Raw genomic sequence first — 18,392 nt, 5'->3', positions numbered from 1 at the left:
AGAATCCACATAAAGGTTGAAGAGAATTGATTCTGCAAGTTGTCATCTGACCATCGTATGAATGCCATAGCACACGTGTTCACTCTCACACCCACAACCCACACAGAGTAAATAATGCTAAATGTTAATCTTGCATCTGGGTGGAACTTGTGTCCCTTGGAGAAATTAATGACCGAGCAGTGGTCTGGGTGCTGTGGGGTGGTGGCAGGAGACTGTTAATAAATGAAGGGGAGGAAGGAAGCCACCGACAGTGAATGGATTTCCTTTGTACATTAAACCAAAGGATCTATCTAGACTCTAAATACCTTGTAAGGAAATCTGGGTTAGTCTGCAAAGCAAGGAAAGCAGAGTCTGACTGGCATTTACCAAGAGCTTTAGCTCACGTCCTCAGGCAGCACCACCCTATCTCAACGCTTCACAAGCCCACTTCCCACAAGTAAAATGGCCAGGCCCGGAGGCCACTGCAATCCTAACCCTGGGGAGGTAAAGGTAAAGGAGAATAAGAAGTTCAAGGTCATCGTCTTTGAGTTTGGGCACAGAAGACTCCATCTCAAAAAGAAACAAAGACAAGTGAATGACAGCGCGGCCTCTGCCTCTCATGGTTGTCTAGTCAGAGAGCAAGAGGAGCAGGGAAGATAAACAGTATGCTTGAGTCCCCAAAGACCACTCACCCACAGATGATATTAGCCGGCCTTGAAGATTCCTTTGCACTTAAAATGAGGGTATTGGCTATTTTATAAAACACTAGTTATTAGTTATACTCTAGACTTTTAACACAATACCTGATCTTAACATTTTTTTTTGCTTTATATTTCTAAGCATAAAAATACCCACAGACTCACCTTTCCAATTTTTGCTGCAGAACCTCTATTTCCTCCTTCAATTTCCGAATACTCTCTCTCTTGCTTCGAATAAGCTCTTTGCTCTTGTACATGTACCTAAGCAAACAATAACCCATGGATACAAGTTATATTAGCAACTATTAGTGACAAAATCCCTGAGAAGAAGACTTCCTCAAAACAGGCAGCTATGGAATAGCAAATATTAATTTTATTTATTTTGATCTTTGGCTGTAGACAGAATCTCATAGCCCGTACTGACCTCTAACTCCTTCTATAAGTGAGGATGCCCTAGAATTTCTGCTCTTTCACCTTTTAGTGCTAAATTACAGGGGTAGCCACCAAACCCAGTTTAGTGCATTGTTGTGGATCAAACCCAGGGCTACAGCCCCAACTCCAAGGTCAGCAACGAGGCAAGGATGCCTGCTCTCCCCATTGTTCCTAATGCCTGACTAAAGGTGAAGCCAGTGTAGTAAGGTGAAAAAAGAAACAAAGGTACAGAGACAGCAAAGGAAGCAGGGCGGTTCTCTAGCTGCGGGCCACAGCAGAGCTGAGGATACAATAACCTATACAACCATCTTTATTTCCATCTGCTCCAAGAGTAAAATTTCAAAAACTCATACTATCAAAAGTATGATTTACCTGATGATGAATTTAATCACACTATATGGGAGGGCTATATACCAAAACTTATAAGAAACATCACTGAGAGAAATAAGTAAAGATATAAAAAAATAGTAGACACAGCATTCAGAAGCAAAAAGCCACAATCTAAGATGTCATTTCTCCCCAGACTGAGTGACAGGTGTGACACAATCCAACCAAATGAAAATCCTTCATCTGGCAGAAATTTCTATGAAATGTTCCCTAAATTTCTATGAAAATGCTAGGAGTCAAAAAGCAAAACCAGAGAGTATGGATTCTCTTTTATGCTAAACAAAGAAAAAGTGCCTGAAATCCCAGGAGGTGTGGGGATGGGCTCTGACATCACTATGCTGAGACTGATCTGCTTCCTTGCTAATATTGGGTTCTGGTTCTGGTTCTCTCTCTCCCCGCCCCTCACAACTGGATCCTTATTAGAAAAAGCATCCATTTTCTACATGGTGGCTGGAGCGTCAGAGATGAAGGAAGTTATGTTCCCCAATTTGGTGAAACAGAAACCTAAGTATAATTAGAAACTTAGTTGTATTCCTCTGGTTTGTGTAGATACAGAGTTACCTAGAATATAAAGGGGCACCTGCTTTGCATTGTTCACTCTATTGGTTCACAGCAAGATGTTATGTTCTGAGCCCACACACAAGCCTAGCTACTCAATCACAGCACTCGGGGAGATTCTCAGAAGTACAAACTCAAACCCAGGTTCACAGACTTGAAATGCACTCAGGATCCAGATGTCCAGGCCATCTCCACACACAAGCTCACAGTCACTCTACTGCTGCATTGAACATCAAAGTCAATGAGCCAAGACTCACCTATCCATATAAATAATCTGAGGAAATTCCAGCTTATTGTGAATTTTCTCTGGCTGCCCAAGAGACTGATTAAACTCAAATCTGGAGAGTTCAAAGGTCAACACTGGAGGCAGTTTTGTAAACCAACGCTATGTCCAAGGTAGAAACATGGGGAAAAGAAACATTAATGTCAGGAAATAACAGGCACATTTGAAACATCCTTCACAAAACTGCTTTTGATATGGAATTTATATTCAAGGCAAATGTATATTATACAGCATTTTACCTCACATACTAACCTTAAATTCTTAGAATCATATTTGGAGAGCATGGCCAAATACTCCTCAGACACCAAATCTACTAGCTAGCCACCAACACTGCATTCAACCATCATCCTTAGAAATAACCACCTCGGAGTACAAGAACTGACCAAACACTAACACAAGCCATTCCCTAAGTGGGTCATCAGTATTCAAGATGTTCAGATCTTATGGAAAACAGCCTAACAGCATGTAAGTAGGGGGTAACTATATCCAATAATCATCTAAAAAGACAAACAGTGTAAATATATTATATACTGTTTATTTACAGCTAGCTACAGTTTAAGTCTTGTTTATGTATAAAAGGAAAAATTTAAATAATCTCAGGATGTTATAATTTTTCATGTTTCTGAGGAAAATAATCTCTGAGTTCCAGGACACAAATTTCTGAAAATAAAGTCAGTCAAGTGAATCTACAATGACACCCAGAGTTTCAGAGTAGGAAACGGTTGCTTTCTAAAATGAAAGTAACCCATTTCAATACACTTAGTACAGCTGAGGAAAAAGCATGGCTGCAAGGAAGCTCTGCTCAGTCGTCTGTTCCCTGGCCCCCCCACCCTCCTACCCCATCCCCCAGCCCCTGACCCACCCATCACCCCCTCCCCCGCTTGCAGGCCAGAGGTTCCCAGGAGTAACTGTAAAGCATCCTTGTACCAGGGTTCAGTGGTGCTCCCTTCATCACCTTCAGAGGCCCTATTGGAACCAGGTGAAGCAACTGACTAGTTGAACCTTTTACTCTTTCTTGTTTGCTTCTTGAGACAGGGTCTCATTCACTAAGCAGCCAGAGCTGACCTGGGACTTGCAACAATCCTCTGACTCATCAGTCTCTTATGTCACAGAATTACAAGTATGAGCCACTTTTGCCTGGCTCCTCTGGGTTAAATCTAATTAAACAAACAATGACTCCTGCTAGGCTTTATTTTGATAGAATCCTGTCCTTGGATACTGCGTAAGGAGCTCATTCATTCTTAAGAGAAAGCATTGGCTTGCACACATAGCAACCACCCCCAGAGCTCGTTCTTTCCTGGAGACGCTGAGGAGGAAGCGCTCTCCATATCCCAGCCCCTTCTAGAGCTAAAACAACCGCACAGGCCTATGTCAGGCGCTGTACTTTAATTCAAGTCACTTTCTCCTCTCAGAATTCTTGAGTTGGACAGCCCCAAAAGCCACAATTTTGCCTCAAGATGTGTATGAGAGGAGAGCCAGCCATCTGAGGCAGTGCCGGCAATCATGCCACAATGCTGAGCACAAAGTCCTGCCTCACCGGAATGGTGAGATATTTCTGTTGCGTTAACCACACTTTTTCTACAACCCATCAGAAAACAAGAATCCCACAAAAATAAATGAAAATTACATTAAAAAAAAAAAGTAAAAGCAAAGACAGAATTTACAATTGAAAACAATAAATACTTCAATAGGGAAAATATTCTAAATGGCATACCATAGAAGTTACTCACTTTTACCCTGCAAAACTATGGAGGGAGTGTTTTCTCCCTATTCAGTACAGGTGGCCTTCAACAGAAAGAGAGACTTGGCCATACTGAGCACATCAGAAGATGCATAAACCTTTCCATGAGTAACTCAGTTTTAGCAAAAGCTTTATCAAAGCATGGAGACTGACTGAGTCACATCAGCTGGTGAAAGAGGAGACAGACTCAAGCTGTGTTCAGTGTGTGGCTCCCTAACACTTGATGGACTCATTCGCCTAAAGTCCAGTCCTACTTAACTGGCTTTGTCACTGGAGAACAAATAAAAATTTACCCTTACCTCTTGTCCATACTTCACTGAATGGTGGGAAGGAAGCAGCGCAATGTCACCTTCCACCATGGCCCCTTCCAAACATTCGTCTAAGTTGCAATACCCATTTACTTGGAGAGGATACTGGCCGAAGGTCTCATTGTTACAAAAGGGCTTTCCTAGGCAAAGAAGGGAGGGAGGGGCGTTAAAGCGTCACCACTGTTTAAAGTCTGTCTTTCTGGCTCCACTGAGACACCACCTTCTAGACTTCAATAGTCTCCTGAGAACTGGTCAGAAATAGACTTAAGTCAGAAATACACATGGACCTGAACATGAGCAACGAGCAACCACCAATGCTGCAGAAGCAAAGCCACGTGAGGCTCATGCCTCCTACCAAAGACCCATCTACAAGGTCCTGGCTGGACTGGAATAAGACTACAGAAGCAGAGCAGCGAGGACTGTGTGAAATGTTAAGTATGTATGTTGGGATGTAAACAGTTAATTCCAGACTGGGAGAGCTAGGGGGTTATTATACGCAAATCAGGTTCTTGAAAAACTATTGAGAATTCAAGGGCACCCTGAACCACGTAGCAAGGCCCTGCCTCAAAGAATCAATAATAAGACAAAATATCTCAAAGGGGGGGGGGGGGAGGGAAGGGTAGAAATGGAGCCCAGAGAGGCTGAAATGACACTTGCCAAGCAGTCATACACGAGCCACACTGGAGGCTGGGGCTGAGTGGACACTACTGACTCTACACGGGCAGTCCTGGATTGCATTCTCGGAGAGAGGAGATTTCAGTATTGATTCAACTCTGAGCTCAGTGGTCCAGGTTAGCCCTCACTCCTTTGTGTAGGGATTAGATTTACTAACCCATGCAGGCACATGTGGAGGTAAGCTGACTTGAAGTATATTCCTCAATAATTTCTCCGTCTTTTTTTGGGGGGGGGAGAGGCAGTCTCATAAAAAAATAATATAGGACTGTGCTGGCTAGTTTGATATTAACTTGACACAAGCTAGTTATCAGAAAGGAAGGAACCTTAATTGAGAAAATACATCTATAAGATGCAGCTGTGGAGAATTTTCTTAATTAGGGATTGGTGGGGGAGGGCCCTGCCCATTGTGGACGATGACATCCTTAGGCTGGTGGTCCTGGCTCTATAAGAAAACAGGCTGAGTGAACCACAGGAGCAAGTCAGTAAGCAGCACTACTCCGTGGCCTCTGAGAACGGCCAAGGTGCTTATTTAAGATATCAAAGTGGACTTGGGTACCAGATTCTCCCAGCACCCCTCTGTCCCTACCTGTTACAGAATCCTACTAGCTGGCATGCCCTTCCTTCAAATGACTTTCCCTATATAATCCAACCATTTTGGTGACCTGATGTACTCTCTCTGGGGCCTCCAAGGATGCTGTAGCTAGTACCTCCACTCTCCCTACATGGCTTAGGGTCATGTCCATTGTGGACTCCCCCAGATGCCCCTGCCTCTTGCTATGCTCTACCACCTACCTACAATAAACTTTCTCCTCCACCATACCTAGGAAGTCATTTTTTTTCATCCATTAACTCTACCTTTAACTAAGACAAGGACACTACACACACACACACACACACACACACACACACACACACACACACACACACAATATTTGACACTTATATGCTCATTATTGGAAAAGTTGCCTGTGTGATTTAATGAGGAATGATTGATCGCTTCATCTCCAGTTCGCAGCACTGCTTATAAACAGTCTGTAGGTTTAGGGGGTATGGCCTTTGTGGAGAAGTACATCACTGGAGGTGGCCTTATGGAGTCCATTGCTTCATGCTACCGTCAGTTGCTCTCTGCTTCATGCTTGCAGTTAAGACTGTTCTCTCAGCTTTCTGTTCCTGCCACAAAGCCTGCTAAGTGATGCCATGACTCCTACCATGATGGACATGTACCCCTCTGGAGCAGTAGCCATAATTAAACTTCATAATCTGCTTTGGTCATGGTGCTTTATCACAACAGAAAAGTAACTAATGCAGATACCAGAGAATCACAATCTTGATGGCCTGTTGCTATCAAGAATCTGGACCCAGGGCGGGGTGGTGGTGGCACATGCCTTTAATCCCAACACTTGGGAAGCAGAGGCAGGTGGATCTCCCTGAGTTCAAGACCAGCCTGGACTAGAGAGAATTCCAGGACAGCCAGAGTTATACAGAGAAACCCTGTCTTGGGGGGGGGGGGGGGGGAAACAACAACAACAACAAAACCAAACCAAAACAAAAATCTGGACCCAAAAGCGTTGAATGTTGTAAGGAGAGCTTAAAGGACTGTTTTAATAGAAGCCTAAAAGACAACAGTGCTGAGAGCAATGGGGACTGTGGAGGCCCAGCACTAGAGGTTTCTGAGAGAAACCAGGACTGGCAGCATGAAAAGGCCAGTCCTGTGTTATTTTGGCAAAGAACCAGGGCTGCCTTCTGCCTTTGTCCTAAGAACTTGCCTGAGGCAAAATTTTAAAATAGTGGACCGATTTACTTGGCAGAGAAAATATCAAGAATGAATAACGTCAGGTTTGTAGCATGGTTATTATTGTTAATGCAGGTCTACCAAGAAATGAACAAGTGAGACAGAACAAAATACAAAATGTAGTTTGGAGAGAAAAAGAACACTGTTTAATGTTACAACCAAGATACATGCTGAAAGAAAGGCTGTAACTGGTAGAAGTCCATGAGGCTGCTCTGTGCTACAGTAAAGAGAAGGGCTTCCTCAGGGCAAGAGCACATGCAGCAAGCTTCCAAAGTGTAAAAAGAGAACGCCTAGAAAGCAACAAGAATAAAAGCTTCTGCTAATGTGATGCAAGGAGGCAAGGATCTGCCCCAAGCAGGCAGCCAAAGTTGACAATGGCTGTTGTCCACATAGTGCTGGCTTAGAGACATTAAGCCCTTTATACCTGAAGCCCTAAACACCAGACATTGAGCTACAGGATCTGGGTTTTGTCTTGCTGGGCTATGCTCTTATTTTGGTCCAGTATTTCCTCACTATGCCCCCATTCGTCCCTTTTGGTATGAGAATGTATATTCTGTGCCGTTATATGTTGAGAGTATGTAATTTGTTTTTTGATTCTATAAAGGGTTACAATTAAGAGATTGCTTCAAAGAGACTCTGGACTTTTAAATAGTGTTGAGGACTATGAAAACCTATAAAAGACTTTTGAAGTTAGACTAACTACATTTTACATTATGATATGGCCATGGGCCTAATGGGGGCCAGGGTGTGGGATGATGCAGTTTAAGTGAAAAATGCCTCCCACAGGTTCAGATATTTGAACACTTGGTCTCCAGTTGGAGAGTGCTGTTCAGGATGGCAGCCTTGTTAGGGGAAATATGTCACTGGGAGGCAGTCTTTGAGAGTTCACAGCCTTGCCCTGCTTCCAGTTTGCTCTGGCTGCTTTACGCTTACAGTTAAAGATGTGATTTCTCGGGGCTGGAGAGATGGCTCAGCAGTTAAGAGCACTAACTGCTCTTCTAGAGGTCCTGAGTTCAATTCCCAGCAACCACATGGAGGCTCACAACCATCTATAATGTGATCTGATGCATACTGTATACATAATAAATAAATCTTTAAAAAAAAAAAAAAGATGTGATTTCTCTGCTTCCCACCAGCTGCCCATTGCCAAGTTCTCCCCACCATTATGGATCCTAACCCTCCAGACCCATAACCCAAAATACCCTTTCTCTGTAAGTTTCCCTGGTCATGGTATTTTATCATAGCAAGAAAGTAGTAGCTGATATACGTGGTACTGGACTATTATCTAATATTATCAGGGCTGTGGGTGTAGCAGTAATAATGCAGCATAAGCCAGGTAGTGGTGGCACATGTCTTTAATCCCAGCACTTGGGAGGCAAAGGCAGGCAATCTCTGTGAGTTCGAGGCCAGCTTGGTCTATAAAGCCAGTCCAGGAAAGCCAGGGTGACACAGAGAAACCTGGTTTCGAACCCACCCCACAAAAAGAATGCAGCATGAGTTCTGGGTTCAAGTCTAGTACCAAAAATCAAGACCTAATAAATGTGAGGCACGGTGGCTCCCAGCACTTGGGAGGCAGAGGCAGATGGATCACTGCGAGTTGGAGGCCGCTCTGGTTTAGAAATCGAGTTCAGGATAGCCAAAGCTACACAGAGAAATCTGTCTCGAAAAACCTAAACAAATAAATCTGAAAAATAACCCCAGTGGTGGTACATGCCTGTAATCACATGGGAGGCTGATGATGCAGAAGGATTGATGTAGGTTTGAAGTCTTACCTTATGCTACACAGGAAATTTTAGGCTAGCCTACATCATATATGAGACCTTTCTCAAAAAAACAAACCAACAACAACAAAAATGTGGGCTGGAGGGACGGCTCAGCTGTTAAGAGCACTGTCTGCTCTTCCAGAGGTTCTTAGTTCAATTTCCAGCAACCACATGGTGGCTCACAACCATCTATAATGAGATCTGGTGCCCTCTTCTAGTGTGCAGGCATATATTCAGGCAGAGCACTGTATATGTAATAAATAAATCTTTAAACACACACAGACACACACCACTGAAACACTGAACATTAAAAATACATAAAAATAAGGCAGGCGTAGTGGTGCATGCCTTTAATCCCAGCACTCAGGAGGCAGAGGCAGGCAGATAGCTGTGAGTTCGAGGCCAGCCTGGTCTACAAAGTGACTCCAGGACAGCCAAGGATACACAGAGAAACCCTGTCTCGAAAAACCTTTAAAAATAAATAAATAAATAAATGAGAAGAGCAGACAGGGGCTGTGCAGGGAATGGCAGGCCACGGCCTGACAAGCTGCTGAATTCACGGGTTTTGATATTGTTCTATTTGTACATAGTTAAAAATCCTTCAATTAAAAAATGAAAATTTGGGGGTTGGAGAGACGGCCCAGCGGTTAAAAGCACTGTCTACTCTTCAAGAGTTCCTGAGTTCAATTCCAAGCAACTACATGGTGGCTCATATCCATCTTTAATGAGACCTGGTGCCCTCTTCTGGTGTACAGGCCTATATTTAGGCAGAACGCTGTATATATTATAAATAAATAAATCTTTAAAAAAGAAAAAAGAAAATTTTGTGCCTAGCCAACAGTGTATCTAACTATTCAGAGTAGACAAGCGTTTCTGGCAGTTTGATTGTGTTAAATCTTAGAATAGATGTTACATCAGGAAAAGCAATAGAAAAAATTAAGTAGCATCACTGCCATCAACACAGATGTTATACAATCTAACATGACAGTTCTAGGACAAAGACTGTGCCCAATGCACAGACCAAGAGCCTGAGGATTCAGACCACGTGTCCATAGTCACACAGAGAAAAGCCAGAGAAAGTGTTCAGACCAGGGTTTTTGAACTTTCAAGTCTATCCTGTCTCCCTGAAAGGTCATAGCAGTGAGAATCAGTCACAGCTCAGAAGTAACACACATGACAAAGACTTTACCTTCTCGAACCCCTTCTGTCAGGAAAGTACCATAGAACAGCTGCACCATGGGATTTTCAGATTTACTCCTGGGATTGCTGATATTTTAAAAGAGATAGACAATGCTGTATCAGTTGAATTAAATATATGCTCATAAAACCCCAGCGCAGTAAGAAACCACAGCACTCCATTCTCATCACCACAGATTGCCACACGGCATCTAAGGCAGCAAGGGCACAGCTCAGCTCAGACACAGGCTGACCAGAAGACGCCTGACACTGATTAGTCTCCAGGCTGTTCGGGAGTCACACTTAGTGACAAATACATGTGTATATACATTTGCGATACACAGCTATGCCTGATGACATGTATATACAAGGTAGAGAATAACATAGTGAAGAACGGACTCTCCCAGAGTTTTACAAATAAATACTTTAAAAATTTTCCCAGTGGCACAACAGAATTAGCAAATTTTCTTTTTCTAAAGCCTGTCTTAAATTGTAGCTTGCTGTGTAAGTTCCCAGTTACCAACTATTTCATAGTACTTAATTCTCCAACTTTAGACTTAAAACTATTTAGAAAAGCAGGTTCTTGGCGGCCACAAATGGATGATACATGTCCTTGTGGCCCTGATTTCCACCTGTGTCCATGGCTGGAGTGACTGACTCCATCCTCCATAAATGTAAGCAGATGTCACAGGTGAGTGACATTAAATACAATGGTTCCATACTACACACCATGTCCATGTCTAGGATTTGTTTACCTGCTTTCAATCACATATTACAACCAAACAGTTAGTTGGGGATCTTTCAGGAGAGAAAGAAAAACATTAAGGGGACAGTCTAGAGCTCTAGGGGGAAAAGCTACACAACGAGAAACAGCTCCGTGGCCGCGAAGAGGTTTGGCAAGCAGCAGCACTTGCTATGTGACAAGAGTGACTTTCCCCACCAGTCGCTCTCAGTGGCCACTGCGAGCCAGAAGGATGTGCAGACAAACCCTCAACACTCACTTAACATTAACAGCTAGCTGGAACGCATCCTCCAGCCAGTCCAGGAGCTTGTGTGTGAATTCACTCACATCTTGCTATAAGAGAGGCACAAATTGCAGTAAGTTAGATGCAATACTGTACTCAGAGAAATGAAGGTTTGCCTTTAAGCCCACAAATAAATACTCCATTCCTATGACATAATCTCCTTTTTAGGGGGAAAACTTGCAAAAGACACAGGAGCAGGGAGCCCAGTGACTAGAGTCAAACACAGGGCTTTAGTGTCATGTGATTTAGCTGGGCCAGGAAGAAAGCAGAACTCTACAGGGCTGGCCACACATGTGTGTGACAGAAAAACAAGCACCATCTCCAATTAGGCATTTTTTTAAAAAGGCATAAGGAACTAGAGTCCACTAAAATACTGTTGAGTACTGATGGAGAAAGGCAATTTTAGAAACTGTTTTGAGTATGTCAGCTAGCTATGTGGCCTTGTAACAAGAGAGTGGGTTTAACACTGTATGCAGATGGCGCACGCCTTTAATCCCAGCACTCGGGAGGCAGAGGCAGGTGGATCGCTGTGAGTTCGAGGCCAGCCTGGACTACAAAGTGAGTCCAGGACAGTCAAGGCTACACAGAGAAACCCTGTCTCAAAAAACAAACAAACAAACAAACAAACACTGTATGCAGAAAGAAGCTGCTACTATTGTAACAGCTCTGAGCTAGCAGCAGGTGGAAAAAGGAAAGAATTCCATAACTAAAAGAGAAAAGCTGCTGAACTCAGCTTTAGGAGGTTTGAAAAAGAGGATTTCTATCCCAGAGTGATGTTGCAGCCTGCAATCCCAGATTCAGGAGGCTGAGGTTGGAGGATCAGAAGTTCGAATATCACCTGGGTTCAATACTGAGACCTGTCTCAAAATCCAAAACAAATCAAAATTTCTACCTGGGCCATCAGACAAAGGACTTGACTTTTTCTCAATCATCCCTTACTCTGGCTCACTGAATTACTTTTCGATCTCCTTTCTGCTTCCAAAGTCTATTCTTTTCACCCCCTGATTACTAGAGACCCTTGCAATGTAGCTCTAGAAGTCCTGGAGCTTACTAGTTGCCAATGCAGTAACCCTCTTACCTCTGACCCTGTATACTGGGATTAGGGCATGAGCCATAGGGTCCAGTTACGCTGCTACTCTTTCTACCACTATCTCTTCGTCCTTTAGCAGTGGCAGCCCTCTGTGTAATTCTCACTCATACGCATGGACTGCCAGAACCCCGTGTACCTCTCATTCATACACACAAGCACACACTCGAGAGCAGGTAAAGGGCAAATGAAGGTTCTCAGTCATCCTGCCTAGCTTTGTTCGGAGCTTGTCACACAAGCAACACTTAAAATAATAGCAGCATCACATGAACAAAGGGTGACTTTAAACACTCGAGTGTGAACAAAGGCAAAGAACAAAGTTACCCAGTACCTGCTGCTCCTCTGAGGACCGGAAGGCTCCCTTCAGCAGATCCAGGGCTGCAGAAGGATCTACAAACTTTCGATTTGATCCCAACAACAGAGCAAACAAATACTGAAGCTCTTGCATAAACATGATATTTCTCTTTTCCTATAGAAAAGACAGACATATTACAAGATTTATTTGGAAAGTTTGAACAATTAGAGAAGTTATTAACTCTAATTCACATTTACCAAGTTCTAGATCAATGAGACTGACAAAGAGGGACCAGATAAGGACAGCAAAGTGTCACTTTAGAGCACAGGCGAAGTCGGAAGCAGCCAGGGAACATGCTGAGGGGAAGACAGAATAAATGTTCTGGGGCTTTTGCAGCTGCCCATCCACCTTAAGAGGATGCAGTGTAGTAAGGTGCTGTCCAAGGGCAAGAGGGATGCAATCAAAGAACATATTCAAGTTTCTAAGACAGGCCAGGGCTCTGCCTTAGCAATCTGCTCTGCATCCTTGACCTAAGCAGCCAATGGCAGAAGAAAGGGTAGCACCTGGAGACCAGGCTGAGTGTCCCGACAGGGCAGCACTGCGCCTCACTGCATCTTCTTGGGACTGTTTCCCAACTTTACTCCTGCTTAACTGTTTATCTTTGTAAACTCTTACTTCTTATTCAAAAGAAGAGTGACTCAGCCAAGGACTATCACCGTTCCCACATGTAGTCCAGCAACACAGAACCTTGTCTCAGTGTCAACTTACAGTGTGACTTCGGCAGCTTTCAAGGATGTTCTGCGGCAAGCTATAACTGAGAACAAGTCTTCGAAATTCAGGCAACTGAAAGAGAGACTTAAAAAAAAAAAAAATTCTCAACTACTTGTAAAACAACTGCAGATCTAACAGGGTCTCATTAGGTCATTTAGGCTGACCTTGTTCTCCCTATGTCACCAAGGCTGGCCTTCAACTCCTGATGCTGCTATCTCAGCCTTCTCTGGCTGCTATGGATTACAGGCATGTGTAACTCAAGTGTAGGTTTCAGAGCCAGGCACAGTACCTCAGCATAACCCCAGGGGAAGCAAAAGGAGTACAGTGACTTCAAAGATATCCTGGGATACACAGTGAGTTTCAGGCCAACCATTAACTGTGACATCCTGTCTCTAAATGAATACTGTCTTTCATTTTTAGAAGTATGTACACTGTCAACCTAGCAGTTCTACTATTGTAAGAAAATGATTAGGCACAAAGCATTAATTCTTTTAGGTTAAAAAAAAAAAAGCCTAAAAAGAGGAATGAACAATACTAAATTAATACATAGACATAAATATTAGTAACAGAAAATTATGTCATTAAAATGATACCAGAAGCTGGGGAGGTGGGTAATAGCACTTGCTGCTCCTGCAGAAGACTGGGGTTCGGCTCCTGGCCGCACAGTACGTCTCACAATCACCTTTAACTCCAGCTACAGAACTCTACTCCCTCATTCTGGGTCCTTGGGTTCCTGTATGCACTTGGTATGGGTACATACATGTACACAAATAAAAATGCATCTTTTTAAAAGAATGTGTAGAGATGCATTCACTTGCTACTATGCAGCAGGAAAATGAACTGACTAGAATGTGTGCAAGAACACGAAAAACCTTAGAAATACTCTTCCTGTGTATGACAGGGCAGAGGTTCAGACTATAATCTGAGGACACTAAGTTGGAAGGATTGCCTCAGGTTCAAAGACAGCCTGGACTACACAGTGAGCTTTAGGTGCTAGCCTGGGCTTCATAGCAAGACTCTGTCTCAATTAAAAATAAATAAAGGTTACAGAAAAGTATAATTCTATTTGTTATGTTTAAGAACATAAACCAACACCTTGTCTAAGGCTATACACATGTATGATTAGGTCTGTGGGGGCAGGAGGTAGTAACAGACAAGGCTCAACAGCACTGGGATTTTATGATATCCATTTTAAAACAAACCTGCATGTGTGTGTCCCTGTGCACATTCAGAGGCCAGAAAGAGTGTCAGGTGTTTTCCATCATTTTCTTCCTATTCCCCAGAGTCAAGGTCTCTCCTGGAACCTAGTGACGTTTTCTAAGCTGAGCTGGAAGCCAGCCAGACCCACGATCCTACCTCTACCCTCGTGAACCTAGACTTGCAGGCATGTGTTCATGATTGTGCAGTAAGTGTACTTGAACCATTTCTCTAGCCTTCCAATTGTCACTTCTTATCTTAGGTGTAAGCACAGCACAGTTCTCTCTCTCTCCCTCTCTCATCTATGTACATGCGTGCATGCATGCATGCAACCGTGTGTAAGTTTATTTTAAAGGGGATCATTATTTAGTCTAGGCTGGTCTCAGACTCTTGGTCCTTCTGCTGTAGCCTCTTGAACACTGAAACTACAGGGTGTGCACCACCATGCATGGCTGTTACCCACTTGGAGTCAGTCCTCTATTCTTTCATTTTGTACCCCAGTAATCCGAAGGTCAGGACCAGAGTAGGGTCTTTTCAACTTAAGAATGTTTACATAAACTTTGTAAGTTGAATGTCCCTAATTCAAAAATCTACGTCTTTAATCCTACCACTCAGGAGGCAGAGGCAGGTGGATCGCTGTGAGTTCGAGGCCAGCCTGGTCTACAATGCGAGTCCAGGACAGGCAAGGCTACACAGAGAAACCTGTCTTGAAAACTTTTTTTTTTTAAAGCAAAAAATCAAAAATCTAAGACAATAAGTTTTCAGGTTTTGTACATGGTATCCTACTGTCAACTGGTTTCTCTATACTGACAACTATTCCAAAATCCATCTGCCAAGTCATCAACCTCTCAAAAGGAAGAAGAGGAGGAGGAGGAGGAGAATAAAGGCTGAAAGCAGTTCATTAGGAAAACACGTATCAAGACAGATGCAGGAATGCCTTACTGGGAGTCCTAACTCTACTTTCTGTATTTTTTTATGGCAAGGCCTCACAGAGCTTGGCTCATACAGAATGTACTACAAAGCCCAGGCTGGACCTGGATTTCCAGCAATCCTCCTGCCCCAGCCTCAAAAGTGCTGACTACAGATTTGAGCCACCTCACTTGACTCTGCTGCCCACTAGACACACTTCGGAGTTAAGTATGTGCTTACTAGGCACTGGGGAGGCAGCACACACACATCAGGTCATGTATGTGGAAGTCTGCAGGAGTCAGTTCTCTCCAATGCTCACCCCTGCTCTCCAGTTTTAACCAGCCAGTTCCAGCTGTCTCATTCTCACATGGATTATTTATGGTCTACTTTTTTACTCACAAATGCTCTGCACCCAACTATATAACCCAAACCCCAGGCACCTTCACACCTCTGCTAAAACGCCTCCTTATCAGCCAAGCTACCCCCAACCAACCTACAGCAGCGGAAGCCCCTTTACTCTAGCTGAGCTCTCTCTAGCTAGCACTGTTACCCTCTGTCCTAGCTGGGGGGAAGGTTTTATTCAGCTTACACTTCCACATTGCTGTTGATCACCAAAGGAAGTCAGGTCAGGAACTCAAACAGGGCAGGAACCTGGAAGCAGGAGCTGATGCAGAGGCCATCTGTCTCAAAAAAAGATTGAGAGCAGTGCAGACAATGGAGGCCTGGCTTGAGACTTTTCAACGGAAAGCAAAGACTCTATTAGCCTTTTGTGTGAAGATTCTGTAGTCCTGGTTAGCTGGGGCTAAAGAATCAGCTGTGATTAATGGGATACCAGAGCTATTAAGGTAAAGCCTTTGCTTTGCCAGAACAGCTGATGCTGGTGGACTGGAGCTGAGAATTTAGTGGTGATTAATCAAAGACCACTGGGGGTGGGCATGGTGTCTCACACCTTTTATCCCAGCACTCAGGGAGGCAGAGGCTGGCAAATTGCTGTGAGTTTGAGGCCATCCTCGTCTACAAAGTTAGTCTAGGATAGCCAAGTCTACACAGAGAAACCCTGTCTCTAAAAACCAAGGGGGCAGGGGAGGAAAGAGAACACTGAGGTTTAATCTTCTGGGAAGTGTTTCTGGAGAGCATATAGAAGCTACACTACAAAGGCAACCAAAGTTGTACCTCATGCTGGGAGCCAGACTTGGAACTGTGTAAGAGCCACCCAGGTGGTAGTGGTTTTGAAGACATGAAGGGCTCAAGCAGAGAGGCCAACACTTGGCTTGTGAGGCCAGAAGAGCCCACTGAAGAAGGTGCAGCCTCAGCAGCAGTGGAAGGCCCAGGACTGAAGGGCTCATGCAGAGGCTGAGGCTCTGCACCATCAAGTGCTGCCTGCCCAAGCTTAGAAGGCAAGCTGTGTGTGAGCAGAGGGCAGACAGCTGCAGAAGTAACTGAAGCCTTTGGAGGAGACCAGAAGGCTGAGTGGGTCCCAGACGTTGGATGTTGAGTTATTCATACTGCTGGGAGTCTGGGTTTGCTTTGTTTAGATTGTGACTGTGCCCTGGTTTTTCCCTCTTGAAGTGAGATATGGAAGTGTAAACCAAATACACCCTTTACTCCCCAACTTGCTTTTTGGTCAAGGTGTTTAGTTGCAGCAAAAGAAACTCTAACACAAAGTGTATTTTATTTTGTGTGCATCGATATCTTGCCTGCATAAAATATATGGGCACACATGCTTTCCTGGTGCCCAAGAGGTCAGAAGAGGGTACTGCATTCCCTGCAACCCCATGCCTGGAGTGAGGGATGATTATAAGCCACCATGAGGGTTCTGGGAATCGAACCCAGGATCCTCTGCAAGACCAACAAGTGCTCTTAACTACTGAGCCATTTCTCCAGCCCCAGAAAATATTTCCTGATAGCTACTTCTCTCTGAAGAAATCCATCCACCTGCTTGGCTTTACTTTTGACCCTTATAGTACTCTTTTCTAAACTTGAAATGCATACAGTTAACTCCTAGTGTAGTGTCTCATTCAAGGATGTAAACTTAGGCATCTTGAACTCAGCATGCCTGCAGCCTTACTGGCAAATTCAAGCACACACAAATTACTCCTCCTGTGTCAAACAGCACTCAGCCACCCGGTTACTCCAGCCAGGCCTTATAGTCTTCCTCACTCCTCTCTTGTAGGCATCATCATCAAGTCCTATGGACTTCACAACCCTCCCCACAAGAGTTTTCACAGGGCTAAGGATGTGACTCAGTGAGAGAGTGCTTGCCTAGCATACACAACACCCTGGAACAGATAAATGTATGTGTGTATACGTATACTTACTTCAAATTTATGTATATAGCTAGTATAGTGTTGCATTCCTATAATGGTGGTGCATGCCTAAAATCCCAGCACTTGGGAGGTACAGGCAAAGGACCACAAATTTGAGGCCAGCCGGAGCTACATAATGAAAAAAAAATTTATGGCCCTCTTTCCAAGATGCCCATCTGCCATGCCTTCACTCCAGGCTACCCTGACCCCAAACACTTAATATATTTATTTTTCAGTACTGCCCAGTTTAGACATCAGAGATTCCCAAGCCAAAACACAAAGTTAACTAAAATATAGTAATGCTACAACAAAGACGACCCAGTTTTACATAATTTTGTTTTTTGCATTTAGTGTGTGTGTCCTTACACATGTGTACAAGTAGAGAAAGGACAACAACGTGCAGTTCTTTTCTCCCACCATGTGGGTCTTGATCAAACTCATGACACTCACTGGGCTTGTTGGCAAGTGCCTCTACCCACTGAACTATCTGGCTAGTCCTGTTTAACTTTTAGAAGCTACACTTCACATCTTTCATTGTAGCATATTATAGAATTATATCCAGGAGCAAATAGTTGTCTCTTAAGAACCCAATACCTGAATAACAGCGCTGAACCAACACGTGTTGCCAACATTTTTCAGCCCAACTGGCCAACCATCCACTCTCCTCCAGTTATTGGGATTGTGGTTTTCTCCCCAAACTTCACAGCGTTTTCTCTTTGAGCGTTTAGTTTCTGTGGAGTTTGCCTCATGCACTCTGTAGCAGGCCAACACCACGTATCAAAAAGAAAAACAAAAAACAAAACAGCTGAAGAATGATTTACTATACAGAGGATGCTGGTAATTTTGCAGATGATTCAAATGCAGGGATACCATCCACTGGACAACCGCTGGCTACATAATAGCTCTATGGTTGTAATGTAAGTGAAAAGTGAGGCCTGAACATGAATATAAACCCTTCTATAAGACACTATTACTAATAAGACCCACGGTGAAAATGAGTTCAGGTCAAA

The 18,392-nt window shown here is 43.7% G+C and overlaps 1 protein-coding gene across 6 annotated transcripts in view; it reads right to left on the bottom strand.

Moving 5' to 3' along the window:
• Positions 1-18,392, bottom strand: part of USP28 (ubiquitin specific peptidase 28) — a 58,426-nt gene that overhangs the window by 23,753 nt on the left and 16,281 nt on the right. For 5 of the 6 annotated variants that reach the window (XM_084781327.1, XM_084781328.1, XM_084781329.1 and 2 more), the window contains exons 5-12: positions 17,977-18,136; positions 12,968-13,054; positions 12,236-12,373; positions 10,794-10,867; positions 9,806-9,882; positions 4,378-4,526; positions 2,312-2,439; positions 843-938 (exon numbers count right to left, since the gene is read on the bottom strand). In XM_084781327.1, the coding sequence (XP_084637453.1) occupies positions 843-938; positions 2,312-2,439; positions 4,378-4,526; positions 9,806-9,882; positions 10,794-10,867; positions 12,236-12,373; positions 12,968-13,054; positions 17,977-18,136 (909 nt within the window). Of the gene's footprint in view, positions 1-842; positions 939-2,311; positions 2,440-4,377; positions 4,527-9,805; positions 9,883-10,793; positions 10,868-12,235; positions 12,374-12,967; positions 13,055-17,976; positions 18,137-18,392 lie in introns of those variants that run through there. The other variant, XM_084781332.1, reaches the window with a different exon arrangement.

The sequence above is a fragment of the Acomys minous genome (assembly GCF_964271855.1).
Source record: "Acomys minous genome assembly, chromosome: 5".
NCBI classification, from domain to species: domain Eukaryota; kingdom Metazoa; phylum Chordata; class Mammalia; order Rodentia; family Muridae; genus Acomys; species Acomys minous.
This window is presented reverse-complemented; position numbering and strand designations above follow the sequence as displayed.